Below are 17,391 nucleotides of genomic sequence, written 5' to 3' on the forward strand. Positions count from 1 at the left end.
TGATGATTAAAACCAGTACATATTCAGAGTTCTTAATATAGAGTCAAAAGCTCAATGTTAGTTTTATCTGTATCACTCTTGACAAAAATTAGAAGTACCTGGTAAAAATAGTGTCACTAATAATAATTTCCCATAATTAATGCAGTTCTGAATTGCTTTACTTGCAGATATGTCCCTCTCTCTTTCGTTTGGCTAGAGTCTATGCTTCAGCAACCATGCCTAGCACTCCTCATCCCTCTTGAGGCTTAGTCACTCAATTTAAGTTACATTCCATTTTTCCTGTATTAGGTTGTTCTCCTGTTAGTGACCTTCAAGTTCTGAATATTAATATTTTTCTTCTTTCTTGGCCATTATCTACATAAGCTAAAGGTCATAGTATAGTTATCTATGCATTCTTTGTGTTTTACCTGTGTTTCATTACTCTTTAGTGGAGCACTGCAACACACTCAGACATTGCTGATGAAACATGGAATTGATGCCAGTCATTTATACTTATGCCAGATCTACCAAAATATCTCCGGTCTTTTTGGATTAAGTGAGACTTTTAGTGGGCAGGGCAGGCTGAACCTACAGAGGGGATCTTGTCTGCTTAAAAGGTCTTGTCTTCTTCAGAACTGTAATTCTTCATTTTTTAATAATACAGTTTTACCTCTTTAAAAAACTCAAACTCTTTATTGTGTCAACAGTTGCATTCAAAATTACTCTTGTGGAAGTTGTCAAAAGAAATATCCTAATGAGGAAGGTTAGTGTTATTAACCTGATGCTCTTTTTTCTTCAGAAAGGTCAACAGTTCTTGCCTTTCACTCCATAAGTTACTAAGAAAATTTTTGGATTTAAAACGTGTACATAAAAGCACAAGATGCTTTCATGATTGGTATCAATCTGTAACATGCAATACTATGGAGGAAATGCTTCATTTGCATTTTAATTAATTTTAATCCAATTAAAATATTTTCCCCTAAAGAGACATTGGAAAATAGTAGGAAAAAATTCTAAGTCTTTTACATTTTTATTTATTTTTAAGTGATAGTTCTTGAAATCTGTCATTATGGGAAGACATTTCATGGATGCATGTATAAAAACTGAAATAACCAGCAATGCATCTGACAGCACAGCACTAAAATTTTTTAAAAACACATTGTGCTAACAAGTATAGCACAATGTGTCTTGGCAATTAAATCTGATTTTTATGTTTTAAAGGCTTCAGCACACTATAGTTTGACCAGACAGTTCCAATAAATATAAACCAATACCACAACAGATACCAATTCTGTGTCAGTGAAAGCAAAAAGCAGAAATGTTGCCATTTCTGTTTAGTGTGAGATAGATGGCAGTGGGCACAGGCATAGACACCAATTAGTAGAAAATTATCTGCTTTGCATCCTACACAGTGCTTCAGGCTGATTCTCTGCCATAAGGCTGTGTTAGAGAGAGTGAAACTGGATATTTATATTGTCACATTCTATTGCTTTAAGCAGAATGCAATAGTTGGACTTGTAGAGAACCAGGCCCAGGAAGTGATCATTAATTCTAGTTAATTGAAGTTGCCCTACATCAGCATATGTATTACTTCTAATGTTAAGTGTTGTTTCCAAGGCAGATTATCTGTCACACCCACAAATTTTGACACACAGAACAATCCAAACAAGAAAGAGCAGAGCTAATGAAAGGAAATGGAATTATTTGTGGAGCTCTTTCTTACCATGGGAAATAAACCAATATATTTCAGGTTCATTCTTCCATTTCTACCCACTTCAGGGATCAATTTTGCTTTGTGGGGAGAGGCTATTTAGAGCCTAAAACCAACATTGTAATGTCTGTTCAACAGTTATGCAATCTTTTTATCTGAGAGATTCTTCTGTGTTCCTGCTTCCACTTCCAATTTCCATTCATAAACTGCTCAACTGCACAGTGAATCATTCAGTTTTCCCTCTGTGGGAGAGAATAAAGAGATATCCCCTGATCAGAGACAACAGAAAACAAAAATCATATCCAAAGGAACCACAGGGTGCAACATACTCTGTTTCTGTAAAGATATGTACCAGGAGCATTTCTGGAGTAGTAGCAAAGATTTAGATGAACACATTTAGATAAACCATTCTCCAAGAGATACAGCTAAGTTTTAAACTAAAAAGAGGTTTTCTTCTTCTTTGGTGTGTTTCAGAGAGGAAGGAAGATGGAAGAAAAGGAAATGGAATTATACTGGGGTTGTTGTTTTATTTTATGTAAACACCCACGTAAACATCTTGCATGCATTTCAGCAAATGGGTCAAGAAAACGGTGCCTTTCAGGAAGAGCAGAAGAAGTACCCAGATAGGACCGTGTGTAGTAGGGAGGATTACATCCTGTTCCAAGAAAGGAAGAATGATCTGTATTCTGGCATGAATACAAAACCTAGTATCTGCTGTTTATAGCCTATTTTAATTGTGTTTATGACTAGATCTCTTATATGTAAGTAACAAGCACTCCCTCTAGTGAACTTCTGTGGGATTTGGTGTTTTAACTACAGAAGGTACAGAACAGAGTGAATAAGCAGAAGTGACATCTTCCATAAGAGTCTCTGTTGAAGTCAGAAAAAAGGTAAAAGCTTTCAGACATGATATACAGTTTGTAAGGTCAACAGCACAATGTATTTGACAGAGTTGGGAAAATCAATGTCTTACAGTAAAAACCAGATTTACATGCCCAGTTGCACTCAGAAAGTGTCCCTTACAGATGTTTACTTTTCTGGTTCATCCTTCTGCCTCGTTGGTGTAATATCCTTTACTGACCTTCACTTCAGACTCTGAAAGCCAAAGGGAGAAATTTCATTTACTGATTTAAGTATCTCACTGAAAAAATAAAAATTAAATTAACACATCTGCCCAGTGTAAAGAACTGCATTTCAGCAGAGATAGTTTACCCTTTCTATACTGCAGTACAGATGTTTGATTACATCTTTTAAAAGGTGTGTACATTATCAATACTTCCTCTTGCCCATCTAAATATAATGTTTGTAACAGTTCTTTTGAGTATATCAGAAAAATAGTCTGTGATAGCTTTTAAAATTGTGGCTAATGTCCTGTCATGAGTAACCTCAATGCTGGTATTTTGTAACTTTTCAGAGCATTGTTCCAGTGTTTGAGTTTAAAATACAGAATATTGATTTGTGGCACAGTCTTGAGCAGTGGGGCTGTCATTATGCACAGGATTCAAAATCACTGCCATATGCAGGGCCTCTCTGCACTGCTGCTGAAACTCCCTGGAACATATCTGGCTTAGCTTCGTGTGCTCCCAAGGGCAGGTCTGTAGAAGAAGGTGCGACACACAATGCAGGGGCTCTCACACTACAAAGCACGCACTGTGTCAAATGTTGTCGGTAGCAGTAGTTCCTTACTCTGCGTTTATACTGCTACTTAACCATAACAGAAGCAGAGGGGGACCAGCAGTTCCCAGCATCTGCGCTGTGAAGTAGCACCTCTGTGCAACAGCTGCGGTCGTGCTGCAGCTGCTGGATTGATGGTGACCTCTGCACCGAGGTCAGTGGTGCTTCAAAGCCATTATTTACACACAGCCTGCTGCTGAAGGTTTCTGCAGTCCCAGTTTCCCAAATGGTGGAATTCTATCAAAGGCTGGACCTGAAACCTGTTTTAAAATAGTGGAGCAGGGGCAGGTTACCATAGTCAGCCCTGCTCTGCCTTCCAAGGTCAGGTGGCCTTGGCTGTGCCCTGATGTCCTGGGCTGACAAGAGGGAACACGGGTCCTATGGAGTGCATGTCCCATGGAGTGTGTGTCCTGTGAGGAGTGGCTGACGGAGCTGGAGTTAAGCATGGAAAAAAGGAGGCTCAGGGGGGACTTTATCACCCTCTGGAACCACCTGAAAGGAGGCTGTAGCCAGGCAGGGGTCAGCCTCTGCTCCCAGGCAACCAGCAACAGGACAAGAGGAAATGGCCTAAAGCTGTGCCAGAGAAGGTTTAGGTTGGATATTAGGAGGAATTTCTTTACATAAAGGATTAGACATTGGGATGGGCTGCCCAGGGAGGTGGCGCAGTCACCGTCCCTGGAGGTGTTTAAGGAAAGGCTGGAGGCGGCGCTCAGCACCACGTTCAATGGACACGGTGATGTTCAGGCAGAGGTTGGACTCCATGACTCAGAGGTGCTTTTCCCACGGAACCGATTCTGTGCAAGGGGGAGCACTGGCATGCAGCGAACCCAGCTGTCCCCAGAGCCGGGTGTGCTCTTAGCACAGCACACGGAGGGTGCCGGCGGAGGCCGGGAACGCGGGCCGCGATTCCCCGGGGAGCGGAGTCCCCGTGTCCCTGAGCCCCGCATCCCGCCCCGCCGCCAGGCGGCGCCGTCCCGCCGCAACGAGGCGCTCCCGCAGGCCGCGGCCTCGCGTCACGCGGAAGCGGAAGCGGCGGCGGCGCACGCGGGGTGGCGTGTCCCGGCGGCTGCGGGTGAGGCGGGCGGGGGGTCCCGTCCGGGCGGCGGGAGCGAGGGACGCGGGGCCGGGCTCTGCCTGCCGGGGGACGCAGCGCCCGCGGCGGGGGTTGCGAGTGGACCATCGGCGAGGTGCGCTTTTCCCGCTGTCGTCTTCCCGGGGTGTCCCCCCGCCGCCCGGGCTCCGCCCGCCGGGGGCAGCTGCCGGCCGTGGCCGCTGGCTCCGGTGTGATTCGCGGTGTTTCCCAGCCTTGTCCTGCGGAGCCTGCTCCGCGCTGCCCGCAGGGAGGGGCGGTGGGGCTTCGGGCTTTTAAATAAAAGGGGCGCTTTTCTCTCGTTGCAGACACTTTCCAGGTCTTCCTTCCGGAGAACGTGAGATCCGCCTCGGCGCCAGCCTGCTGGGGTTCACTGGTTGTTAAGTAGATTGGGGAGCGGTGTGACATCGCGCCGCCAGTCCCTTCCCTCCTGAGAAAGGGTAGCTGCTTTCTGAGCAATCACATACCAACTTCATGTATTCCTAAGACTGTCATCAGCTTCTAGTTTTCTATTCAGAGGCCTTACAGAGATTTAATTACGTATAGACTCTAGAGGTTGTAAAGTAATTTAAGATGTTTGTACTACTCGGTTGTAATTATCTAATTCACTCTTGTGTTAAGAGACATCATTTTAACTTGGGAATGGTTAAATCGCCAAAGAATTAAATTATTTATGGATAAGGGCTATTTTATTTGACTACTGTTGGCCTGCAACTTAAACTTGCATCTTTTATTTTTTTATCCTATGCTTTTTCTTTGTTATGGCTGCTGCAACAATAGTTCATGATACATCAGAAGCTGTAGAGCTCTGTGCTCCCTGTGGGTTATACCTTAAACCCATTACAAAAATGACCATCAGTGTGGCACTTCCTCAGCTGAAGCAACCGGGAAAATCCATTTCGAACTGGGAAGTGATGGAAAGATTGAAGGGGATGGTGCAAACTCATCAGTTTTCCACTCTGCGGATTTCTAAAAGCACAATGGATTTCATTAGGTTTGAAGGAGAGGTCGAGAACAAAAGTTTGGTTAAATCTTTTCTGGCATGCCTTGATGGCAAAACAATAAAGCTGAGCGGCTTCTCTGACATTTTGAAAGTGCGTGCCGCGGAATACAAGATTGACTTTCCTACCAGACATGACTGGGACTCATTTTTCCGTGATGCAAAAGATATGAACGAAACCTTGCCTGGGGAAAGGCCAGACACTATTCATTTGGAGGGTTTGCCTTGTAAGTGGTTTGCAGCAAAGGAGACTGGCTCAGAAAAGCCAAGTGAAGAAGTCCTTATAAAAGTTTTCCAGAAATTTGGAGAAATCCGTAATGTGGACATACCCATGCTGGACCCTTACAGAGAAGAAATGACTGGCAGGAATTTTCACACTTTCAGCTTTGGAGGCCATTTAAACTTTGAAGCCTATGTTCAGTACCGGGAGTATGCAGGGTTCATCGAGGCCATGAATGCCCTGCGAGGGATGAAGCTGATGTACAAGGGCGATGATGGCAAAGCAGTGGCTTGCAATATAAAGGTGAGAGACTGCAGCCTTTTGTGAGGGAACCCGCATGAAGGTCTAAATACAACTAAAAGTTATTTCCGTAGTGCTTGAAGCCTTTATCTGTGTACCACAGTGATGGCAACAAGTGACATTGACAGCATTAATATAGCTTTATGGGACAGACATAGTACAATTTTCAAAGGAAAATGTTGGTAGAAAAATGCGTTGTTAGACTACATAACTAAAGTGAGTGGGGTTTTGCTTTTTTCCTTAATAAGAAAATTCTAGAAATGAGAACTGCTGGTGGAAGGATCAAGTTTATGAACATGATTTTCTAAATTTCTTTAAAAATAATATGTATTTATAAATCGCGATTTCACTTAAAATTCCAGTTCTGAACAAGTTCAGACAAATTTCACCCAAAGATTGACTGTAAAGTGCATTATTCTTTCACATGAGAGACATTTTGGGGGAGAATTTCACCCCTGCATTGATAGCTGGGTCTACCAGTCAAAGGTCAGAACTAAAAGGCTTTGTAGCATGTTGTCTGTCTGGTCTGGGAAATACACAGTTAATAGTCAGTGTACCTTGTATACAGGAAGGCCCCACAGAAATTTAAATGATAATTTTCATTTGTAGCACAGCTTCCTGTAATTTTCCTATGCTTATTTCTTAATATTTACATACAGAGTTTTCCAGAAGTAATTTTCTGTAACCTTATTGTCTTAGAAATTACAGCTGTGACAGGAGGGAGCAAGGCAGTCTGTTCAGATGGAGTGTTTCTGAAAGCACAGCCTCAAGAAAACTTCCTCTCTTTGGGAGTGGTCTGTGCATTTACATATGGGTTGAGTGAAATGTTTGTGGATGTATTTTGGGATGCTCAGTAGTCATTCATCAAACCAGGGAGTGTATTTCAGAAAAAAAACCCTTGAGTATTCCTTTGTGCAATATGGGAACATGAAGATATTTATTCAAATTGTAGTTTAGTCAGTGTAAGTAAAATACTGCAATCTTTTACCTTGCTATCAAAGCTTGTCAGTTGTGGGATAGAAACTGTGCCTTGACCTGGTGAAACTCAACCTGTCATTTACATGCAGGGATCAGGGTTCCCAAATTTAGTATGGCTGTGCAAGAAGAGTCATGCCTTTCTGGCAGCTGCCTTTTCAGGACAGCAGCTCTCTGTCATACAAGGTCATCAACACCTTGTCTGTTTGTGCCTATTTGTCCTTTCAGTATGTTAATGAAACATCATTTGGTCTAAAGCCTGAGTAGATTAACCTGCAGAGGCTGTGCTCCTTGTTCTCTGCCCCATGGTTCAATGGCCATGGGTCCATTGTGGAAATGTGTTATAGATCCCTGCCTGCCTGCACTCAGAATTGGAGATTAGGACACCAGGGCTGTCATGTCTGGTGGTGTCCTGTTCCAGCACGCAGCTGGACGTGACCAGGGTGTGTTCATATATCCTGGAAGCTGAGTGCCTCTGAAGTCTCATTTTTCAGATGTGTGTGTCTTTCTTTTCTTTCTGCTCCTAGGACTTGGGATCTTCTGCCCAATGTACCTCAATTTGGGAATCTTGGTTTTAGAACTGGTGGGGAGGCTTGAACCAGGTGTTGAATGCTGTAGAGCTATGTCTTCTGCTGAATTTAAGGATCACACTTTTAGACAGAAAGGAAGGCCTTTATTAAACTTATTTCTACATAGTGCTGTACAGTCCCTAACAGCTTGCATTAATTAAGAGTTCTGTACATGCCCATTCTGACACATTGAAAACATGGGACAGACAGAGCCTCAGCCACATGGGGGTTTGTTTTTGGTTGTGAGACACAGAAGTGGTATCTGATGTTGCTACATGTGTGCACACATTTAGTACCCAGTTACCTGATTAGAATAGGTGGTGCTTTCTCTGGGCATACAGAGAAAGCACCTTCCCTTTGTTTTGAAGAAGGTTTTACACATCTGATTGTACTTACACCAAGGTCTAAGTTAAAACTGTCAGGTTGTAATTTTTGATCTTTTTTCTGTTTCCTTAAACCTGTTTTCAATTGTGTCATGTACAGGTTTCTTTTGACTCAACAAAACACCTCAGTGATGCATCAATTAAGAAGCGTCAACTTGAAAGGCAAAAGCTTCAAGAGCTTGAAAAGCAGAGAGAAGAACAAAAACGTAAAGAGAAAGAAGCTGAGGAAAAACAAAAAGAAGAAGAAAGGTATTTAGCGCTTGTTGTTCAGTTATAGTTTTAACAATCAGGCATAACAAAACTGCTCTTTCATGTCAGCATCAAAAGATAGAAAATAAGTAAACACAAGTTGCCTGTAGCTAAAATGAAGCACTTAAAGCTGACTGTGGTTTAGTTTACCACTTATGCTTATGTTCAGTTCAAAGTATTAAACCTGCAAAATATTCAATTTCCTAAAAGTCTTGCCATTACACACCTCGTTTCAGAGGCCTTTAACAAAAGCTACTATTTTGTCCTAATCACAGAAATAAAACCCACCACCACTGCACACATTTGTTGGCTTGATAGTCTTCTGGCTGTGATAATTCTCTGCCCAGCTGCCTCATGCATTGTTATTGCCTCTGGTCAAAGTTCAAAAAACAATTATTTGCTGTAGCAATTTTTTTTCTTTGAATTCCGGCTTGTTAAAAATAAATAGAATATGATTGTTTGCTGTCACAAGTTTAAATGTTCAGTTTTCTACATTTGTTCTTCATCAGCATGATTTATTTAGAAACAAATTTACTTGAAGTGTAAAATGTACATATAGTAGGAGTTTGAAATTGTACTTTACCTAGATAAGGCAAAAATATTTACTCGTTTTAGGAAGCAGAGAGAGCTTGAAGAATATGAGAGAGAGAGAAAAAGAGAAGAGAAGTTGCGCAAGAGAGAACAGAAACAGAAAGATCGTGAAGTTCGACGAAACAAAAAGCAACTTGAAAAGCTTCAAGCTGAAGAACAGAGAAAACTTCAAGAGAAGATAAAGCTGGAAGAAAGGAAGCTCCTGTTAGCTCAGAGAAATCTTCAGTCCATTAGACTAATCGCAGAACTGCTAAGCAGAGCAAAGGTAATTTCAATATTTATTTCAGAAGCTAATGAAGAACCCAACAGAAAAAAGCTCTTTGCTGGCTTGAGAGGAGGTGGGGAGCTCTGTTCATTAAACACAAGGTTTGCTACCTCTGCAGCTGCTGTTCCTTAGACCAAAATTTCAGAAAAGCACAATGAAACAGTATTTCTCTCTTGGTAAGATATGCACTTGTAGGTAAATGAAAAGTGAACTTGAATCTATAGTCCTGAATAGCATTTTTTATCTGTAAATTGTCAGGTTTTCTTAAGTCCAGGCATGATGAAGTGAGCTAACCACAGAGGATAAGATGCAAGACTCCTTTTCTAATTCTGATTTAGATGCAGTTTCCCATCTGCCTTGCAGCAATTCTGTTCACTGTTCTTTGCAGTTTCAGAGATTGAACTTCCATTAGTCAATGTTTGAAATGCACAGAATGTTTCTTCTGTAGGAAAAGTACTGTCAGCAGAGGTTTCAAATGTTAGATCCTCTCTCTCTAACAATACTGTTATTTTTTTCACTGAAACATTGAAGCTTAAGACTTGGATAAAATCATATTAGGGTGTACTGAATGTGAAATATTTTCTGTAGAAACGAAAAGCTCTGTGGTAAAGCACACGGTTTTTTTCTTGATGCCGGTGCACCTCAGGAGTGTTTTTGAACTCACAGTACTATGTACAGATCAGCTACATACTAGAAGAAGGGAGAAATGCCTTTTGCAGGCTTTTTAACTTTATAGCTGTGCATTAGATTGATGAAACAAGAGAGTGTTTCTCTCATTTAGAGAATTCTGAGGTCTCTACTAAGCCACTTGACTAGGTCAGAATAGAAAAAGGTTTGAACCTTTTCCAGTATTGTGAGTTTTTAAAGTGGTTGACAAAACGACAGTCGGTTTCTACATAATAATTGTCCATTTAGTTACTTGCTGTTTTTGTGGACTTACTGTAAAGTCATCTACAAGCCACAGATAGCAATCATCTAAAAGAAGTTCTTTTCAATAAAATTAAAAACATTTTCAATTTGACTGAATTTTGAAATTTTAAATTTGACTGAAACCTTCAAGTTTTCACCCTGATAAATGTACTTCAATACTGCAGATTTCACATGTTACTTTTGTTATATTGAGGAGCCATGAAGACAAAATTTTCTCTCAAGAATTGTGGGCAAATAATGTTTCAACTTAGAGCAGTTTTGGATTAGTGGGATTTGTTTATTGATTTGTTTTGGTTTTTTTTTTCCCTTTGAAAAGGAAACACCATTTTCTTTTGGAATGGTTAAGTTCTGTTGGTTAGATTTTATTTTCTTGCCACTTTACTGCCTTTGTGTTATGTTGTAACTTGGAAGCAGGAGCAGGTATTTTTTGTTTACTCTTCCCTTTGACTGTCTTTCAGACAGTAAAGCTTTTGGAGCAAGAACAGAATGAAGAAAAGATCTGTCTTCAGCAGCTAGAGGAGAGACGGAGGCTCCAGGAGGCTGAGCTTAAACGTGTGGAAGAGGAAAAAGAGAGAGCACTGGGGTTGCAGAGAAAAGAAAAGGAACTGAGGGAGAAACTACTGAACAATCTTCTGAGCAAGAAAATGGATGCAGTTAATCAAAACAAAGAAGAAACAGAAGCATCCCAGACTGATGTTCTGAAAAGCCCTAGTGCTGTTCCTCACACTGTGTCATCCAGCTGCATCACTTCTACCTCAGGACAGGCTGTTACAGGCAAACTGGCTCCTGGCTCTCAAATAGAAGTAGCATCCCCTGAAAGTGTAAACACTCAATGCAAGTACTTAAATGGCAACATTCACGACAAAGTTCATGTCAAAGAAGGACAGAATCTTCATACTACAAACTCTGAGAGGTGTTCTGACAAAAGGGGTTCGGGGGTACTTTCATGTGTTCCTGCCGATAACCAGGACCAGAAGAGCCTCCCTAGTTATGACCAGAACACTTGCAAGAAGGACTTTCCCTGTGAGCAGGACAAACGTAGAACAGAGCCAAGGAGAAGAAAGAGCCATTCATGTAACAGTGTAAACAGTGATGAGAGTAAGGGTAGACGGGAGAGCAGCAGACACAGAAGAGATGTGAGTCACCGGGATGAGAAGCATAGGAGGGACAGGAGGTATTACAGACACTCCAGCAGAAGTTACAGCCCTCGCCGAAGCCGCAGTCCTCGGCGAAGAAGCGCAAGCCCCAGGCGTTCCCGCTACAGGAGAACGCGCAGTCGGGAGCGGAGGCGGGACAGAAGAGAAAGGAGTCGGAGTCGCAGAAGCGTGAGCAGGAGACGAAGACACCGGAGGTGATCACTGAGTAGGCAAAGGAGTACTTAGAGTGGGTAGTGGAGGCCTTGCCTCCTTTGAAAGGCTCTGGTAGGACAAAAGGGCCACAGAATTGGACACCAGACCTCATCGGTGTGACTGTTATAGAAAACACAATTGTTTCGACCAATTCTTAGCTTGCATCTGGTCCTCGAAATCAAGAAAAGAGATGCCTCATTTTTTTGATCTTCCTTCCTTTGTTGTCTCTTTCTAGGTTTCTACCACAATGTAGGTATAATTGTGCTTGTGCTGAAGTTCCTAAAGTGCTAAAAGCCAACTTGTTTTCTTCAGTTTCCGTTTTCTAAACCTTAATTTTAGTGTATTTAGTTTTTATCACCTAATTTGGCTTAAGAAATACATGGGTGCCAGTTATAGGAACTTCAGAGGTGACAAGCTGTTACATACAGATTTGGTTTAAATTGTTTCCTGGTACATTCAATGAAATCATGTTTAACAAAGTAGAGTTTTTATTGATTGAGATGGATAGCAAGACTTTAATATTTTTTCTTAAAACTGATTATAAAGTTACACAGGATACCTTTTAAACTGCTTTGATTCCTTCATATGTCTGTATGATGCCAAGCTTTGTGGCCCAAATTATTCTGGCTTGTAATGCCTTTGTATAATATTTTCCATGTAAGAGAAGCACACCTGGTGTTGGAACTAACAAGCAGTGGTAAAATGGTTGAAAGTTGTTCTGATATTTTGTTGATATATTTGGCTTTGTAATTATTTCAGGTGGCATAGGGCTACTTGAAACATTTTTTCAGGTACATAAAGAGCTAAACATTGTCTTGAAAAAGGGGCCTTCTTGCTAAATTATTTTTACTTGTGTTGTTGAAAAGTAAGGCTGCAGTGTCTCTTGTTAAATCCATTTAAGAATACTTTGCTTTTAAAATGCAGCTCAGGAATATTAAAAGCTATAATGTTACAGTGAAAGAGTTTATTTTGCATTTTTATGGTAAAATTAAAAAGAAAACTGTTTCCAGTGAACTGAAGTTGCTGTTTTCATGTGTCAGTATATTAAAATCTGCAGAAGTGTTGTCTTAAGAACCTGTTCGTTGAAAGCATCACTCAACACATTTGAATAATGAAGTTCAGCTTCTCTTGATGGTCCTGTTATGTTACACATATGTCACCTCTTAATTCAGCAGGATGTGTACTCTTTAACTACAGCCTTCAGATGCCATTTTCCTCACACTGATGCATGAAATCAAAGTGTATCCTTTTCCTGGAGTGTCTGAGAAGCACATTAGTGCTGCAGCTCAGCTGGATCCTTGGCTAACTGAGTTTGTTTGCTTTATTTGCACAATCCATGTGAGTTTGTTTCTTACTAGACCATGCTGCTGAAATCTTTGTAGTTACTAGCTGTGGACAGAAAAGGTAAGACATTGATAACACTAAATTGTGAGGAGCTGCTGTGTCGCTCAAAGGCAGAGAGGCATAGACAAACCAGGGGGCTGGGCAGTCACCAGCCATTCGAAGGGCAAGTGCTGGATTCTGCACCTGGAATGGGGCAGCTCTGGACGTACACACAGACTGGGGAACAAGACACTGGAGAGCAGCCCTGCAGAAAGGGACCATGGGGGTTGTGATGGCTGGCAAATTGAAGGTGGGTTTCAGTGCAGCCTGTCAGCCAGGAGCTCCAGCTGTGTCCTGGGGCACACCACTTAGTGTTGCCATCTGGTCAAGTGAGGGGATTGTTTCTTCTGTGTCATTCCAAAATCTGTAGTTCTTCCCTTGCAAAGTCAAGAACACATTCAGCTTCTTGCCTTGTGTCAGGCAGCCATACTTGTCAATTTAAGCTTAGTTTAAAATCAGGCTTTGTTGATGGGGAAAGCTCAGGTTCACTCTTAACTGGCAGGTTATTTCCTTCACTAGTGGAAAAATTTCCCCAGTGAGCATGATTGGTGTGGTATAAATACAGGGTGTAAATCCTGTTAAACCATGGATTGGGCAACTTCATGCTGTAGCCCTGTGTTCTTGCCTGCTGGGAAGTCTAGGCAGCGGGGAAAGAGACCTCTGAGCCCTATTTCATGTACTGAGTCCCAAGAAATGCCCAGTGTTTATTCCAGTGTTCTGCTGTCATTGATCATTCTTAACTCACATGGTGAGACAGGAGGAGAGTTTTCTCAGTTGTGAGAATGCACCTCAGTTGTTGCACTCGGCTCCAGGAGAGATTTCACAACTGACACCACGATGTCTCCTTTATGTCCTTGCCAGAAGGACAGGATCAAGGATCTTTGCTCTTGAGGATGCGTACTAATCATCTAGTGATACAAGGGAGCTTGTGACCTCTTCCTGTTGGAGGTGTGAACCCTGCAAATCACAGACTGCCTTCAGCAAGGTCTGAGCTGAAGAGGGTAGGAAGTTGGTGGGCCAATGCTCTTGAGCTCCATTTTCTGGGCAGGAACTGGTGCATGTGCTCTCTGCATGTGCTGCTGCCTTGTCACAGCTGTTGGCAGTGGCAACTAGGAGTGGTTTTTCTGCAGCCCTTGTGAAGCAAAGAAGAACAGGAGTCTCAAAGGGGTAAGAAATCTAAGTTCCTGTTGCTATGGGCAGCGTTACTGCACAGTCCTGTTTTATCCTTAAGGAATGTCTCCTCTTGTATCTGTCTGAAGGCTGATGAGCCTCTGCACATACCAGCCTTTTGACCTGCAATTTTCTTTTTATCTCCTGGCCTCAGCCTGCACTAGGTGGCTTGGGAAGCAGCTTAGTCAAATGACAGCTTTCCTACAACAGAAAGGCCAAAGCCCTTCAACGTCAGCGTGATATTTTCCATCTGATTACTGCCCACTGTGGTAAATGAATTTTGATAATGTATGAGTCAAATTGCCAGCAGTAATTTATATTAGTAAAAATTATTACCAAAGCTGTAACCATATCCAAATCCTGTTTCTAATTGTCTCTACCTTTGTAGAGTAATCTATTCAGTGTCCTAAAATGAAGACATAGGCATAACTAGATATGTGTATAAAAATATGTTATGTTACCTGGAAGCATCATCTTTAAAGCTGACAGAGAAAAGAGGAATTTTTGCAGTCACTCCCAATATTGTGAATGCAAGATTCTATCAGTGCCACAAGGCTATAAAGACAAACTAGTGAGAGTCGATTGGTGATCAGGACTTCCTGGATTTTGCACCAATGTCAGCTTTAGGGCAGTTCTTGTATAGGATCATATAACAGACTATTGTGGCTGCTCATGTTTGATAGCAGAGCTAGAGATGTTGTTACATTCTATATAAGACAGCAATTAAACCAACTAGTTTGGCAAATATCTTAATTTATAAATGTGTGGACAGAATTGGCCACATCAAATTTGTGTTTATTATGCATCGCCTGTGTCTTGATCTGGTATCCTGCTTCTGAGGCTTGGTTCTTCTGAATACAACACCCATTTCAGTAAGCTTACATTGCATTCTTTGATTGGCCTTTCCCAAGTCTAATAAACATATTATTTGCGGGAGGTATCTTTGGCTGCTTCACAGTAAATTTGCAGTTGTCTCTAGTGTTTGTATAAAGCAGCAATCTGGTTGCTGATGATGCTTCATTAGTGGGTTGATGCTTCAGAAATGGATGTGCAGAATTAATTAAGTGTCCTATATTAATCTAATACTGGGCTCTTGAGGCTTGTTTGAAGTGATGTACACCACCACCCTTTCTTCTTTAGTGGCAGCACAGAAAATCAATTTGATCTGGTACCCCCTCACATGCTTCACCTGAATCTCCTGCTGCCTGACAAAAAAAGAGAATTCATAAGTTAGCTCAGGTTAATGCTTTGCCATAGCATATGTTATGAAATTTTTGAAGAGCTAAGTCTGATTAGAATTGCTCTCTAATTGATAACTAATCTAGCTGCATGTGGACTATAGCACTTGCCAGGTGAGTTCTAGCTGCTCTGCATTGGATGTTCAGGTGTGCTGTCTGTGATATTGGACTATTTGTAGGATGATATGAAGGGGTGTCACTCCCAGGCACTGCCAGCCAAGTGTCTGAATAAGGATTGATCACCTTCAGATTAGATTTTCCCTGCAGTTCTGCATGTGATCCTGGACATATGTTCATGAACGCACTGAGGAATTGCCTAGTGGTGTCTTTTACTTTCTACCTTCCCTGTAAAAAGGAAGGGCTGGAAAAATCTTTTCTGTTCATTGCACGTCTTGCTGCTATGATTTATTGCAGCTGGCAACTAAACTCCATGCAGGTGTTCACACACTCCTGGTGGGATGGGATAGAGAATTGTGAGGGTAAAAGTGAGAAAACTCATGGATTGAGATAAACACAATATAAAGGTAAAGCCAAAGCTGCATGCACAAGCAAGGCAAAATGAAGAATTTATGCACCACCTCCCCTGGGCAGGAAGGCGTTCCTGCCATCTCCAACAAAGCCAAGCCTCTAAAATCCCTGTTTAAGGCAGTTGTGTATCCATGGTTTTCCTTTGTGATGTTTGACAGAACACAAGCAAATTCTGAAATCAGAGCCTGCCTCAGCTGCTATCCATCTTGGTTTTCTGTTTGCATCTGTCTCTCTCTCTCTCTCTCTCTCTGAAGTTTCTGCATTTATCACTTTTAGCTGATGTAGCTGGATGTCCTCAGGAAGACTATCACTCTTATCTGCTGGGACTTTCCTCTCATAGAAATCTCTATGATTATTTAGTTGAATTATATGTTGAGAGATTATTTGCAGTCCACAAGTTAAACGAAGAACAACTCTGGATTGCCTGAGATACACTTTAAAAGATGTTCTCAGAGTTTCTCCTGCAAGTGAATCTAAAGAGAAGGGAGGGTTTGCTTAGAAAATGGGCTGGATATACAGGTTTTTGTGTCCACTCCAAATGTTTGCTGTTAGCATATGTGATGAAAACAGGAAAAAAATAAAATTGGTGGGTGTCAAAAGTGATGGAAATAATAGTCATGTTACTAGGAAAATGCATCTATTGTAAAATATGAGATTAGAAGCTAGAAAGAAGGAAAGGAGCATTTAAAACTTGATATTCTACTTCAAAGAAAAAGTATGGTACTTAGTATCTTGTAGGTTTTTTAGGATTGCTAGAAAACAGGCCGCAAACTATTACCCTAGGACCCTTCCAGGGCATGTGTTATAAGCTGGGTATACTTAGAGAGACTCATGATAGCAAGGCACAGTTGTTTCCCTACTGGCACTATTGAAACTCATCGTAGTCACATCCCGAGGATTTGTAGTTTTTGCTTACAAGGGAGGTTTTGTGTGAGAAGATAGTGTCATCTGCCATTTCTCACTGGCAGACATTCATTTTACTAAACCTCCTTTGTTCATAGATAATTTCTTACTTTCAAATGTTATGCAAAAATTACATAATTGTTTTTTGTGTAGCATTTGACTGTAGTGAGTCATTTAGACAAAGAAAAATGCATCACTGAAATAGAACTGTGGTGGTAAAATAAGGGCTTTAGCCTGCATGTGGTCTAAGTCCTATGAGAGAAATCTTGATAGGGTTTTCAGAGAAAGCAAGCCATTGCAATTTCATCTTCATGAATGCATTTCTAGCTTAAAAGGAGCTTAAACTCTAAGCCTCACTAGCAATTTACTTGGAAACAGCTACTGCATGTGGCTTTTTTCAATCTGGTGTGGGTTATCTGCAAGCCTCCTCCCCTACATCTAACTACTAGTGGTAATCCCATTAGATGATTATAACTGGTATCCTCAACACACAGATTTAGTCATAATTGAAAAAGAACTTCAAGTGTATTTAATCAACTGTGTGGTCATTTTATTAGTGGAGACTCATGTATCATATAACTTTGCCTTAAGTGAAGTGCATTTATGGCCTGGGGCTGATAGCTGTTGTGTTCCCAGGGGTGGGAAATCCTTAAGCTTGCATGAAATTGCACCAGTTTCTCAGAAGCAGGTAGAATTGGCCTTTAGAAGAGAATTTTTTTTTTTTTTTATTTTCATGCAACTTCCTAATTTTTTTTGGCTAACAATAGTTATCTTAGGCTGGTGATGTGTGATTATGTGCAATTTAGTTAGAAAGTACAGATTCAGAGAAAGATTATACAGTGAAATCTGATGCATGGAGAAAGCTGCTGCTGAAAAAATGCTGG

At 41.3% G+C, this 17,391-nt stretch overlaps 1 protein-coding gene across 3 annotated transcripts; it reads left to right on the forward strand.

Annotated features, from left to right (window-relative positions):
• Window positions 1–4,441: 4,441 nt before the first annotated feature.
• AKAP17A (A-kinase anchoring protein 17A) lies at window positions 4,442–12,299 on the forward strand. 3 transcript variants are annotated; one of them, XM_041468534.1, is made up of 5 exons: window positions 4,763–4,894; window positions 5,235–5,977; window positions 8,002–8,150; window positions 8,766–9,006; window positions 10,395–12,299. In XM_041468534.1, the coding sequence occupies exons 2-5, from the start codon at window positions 5,303–5,305 to the stop codon at window positions 11,289–11,291; spliced, it is 1,962 nt and encodes a 653-aa protein (XP_041324468.1). In that variant the 5' UTR covers window positions 4,763–4,894; window positions 5,235–5,302; the 3' UTR covers window positions 11,292–12,299. The 3 variants fall into 3 exon arrangements, with proteins under 3 accessions (XP_041324467.1, XP_041324468.1, XP_041324469.1); XM_041468535.1 differs by having other exon boundaries at window positions 4,767–4,791; XM_041468533.1 differs by having other exon boundaries at window positions 4,442–5,977.
• Window positions 12,300–17,391: the final 5,092 nt, after the last annotated feature.

Source organism: Pyrgilauda ruficollis, unplaced genomic scaffold (genome assembly GCF_017590135.1).
Source record: "Pyrgilauda ruficollis isolate IOZ18807 unplaced genomic scaffold, ASM1759013v1 scaffold22, whole genome shotgun sequence".
NCBI classification, from domain to species: Eukaryota; Metazoa; Chordata; class Aves; order Passeriformes; family Passeridae; genus Pyrgilauda; species Pyrgilauda ruficollis.

What these genes read in the sequence shown, in the direction of transcription:
- AKAP17A (XM_041468533.1), top strand. Translation starts at nt 5,216, where the DNA reads ATGGCTGCTGCAACAATAGTTCATGATACATCAGAAGCTGTAGAGCTC. An exon ending in CAGTGGCTTGCAATATAAAG is followed by an intron (nt 5,978 to 8,001) that starts GTGAGAGACTGC and finishes TGTCATGTACAG; the next exon opens with GTTTCTTTTGACTCAACAAA. An exon ending in AAACAAAAAGAAGAAGAAAG is followed by an intron (nt 8,151 to 8,765) that starts GTATTTAGCGCT and finishes TACTCGTTTTAG; the next exon opens with GAAGCAGAGAGAGCTTGAAG.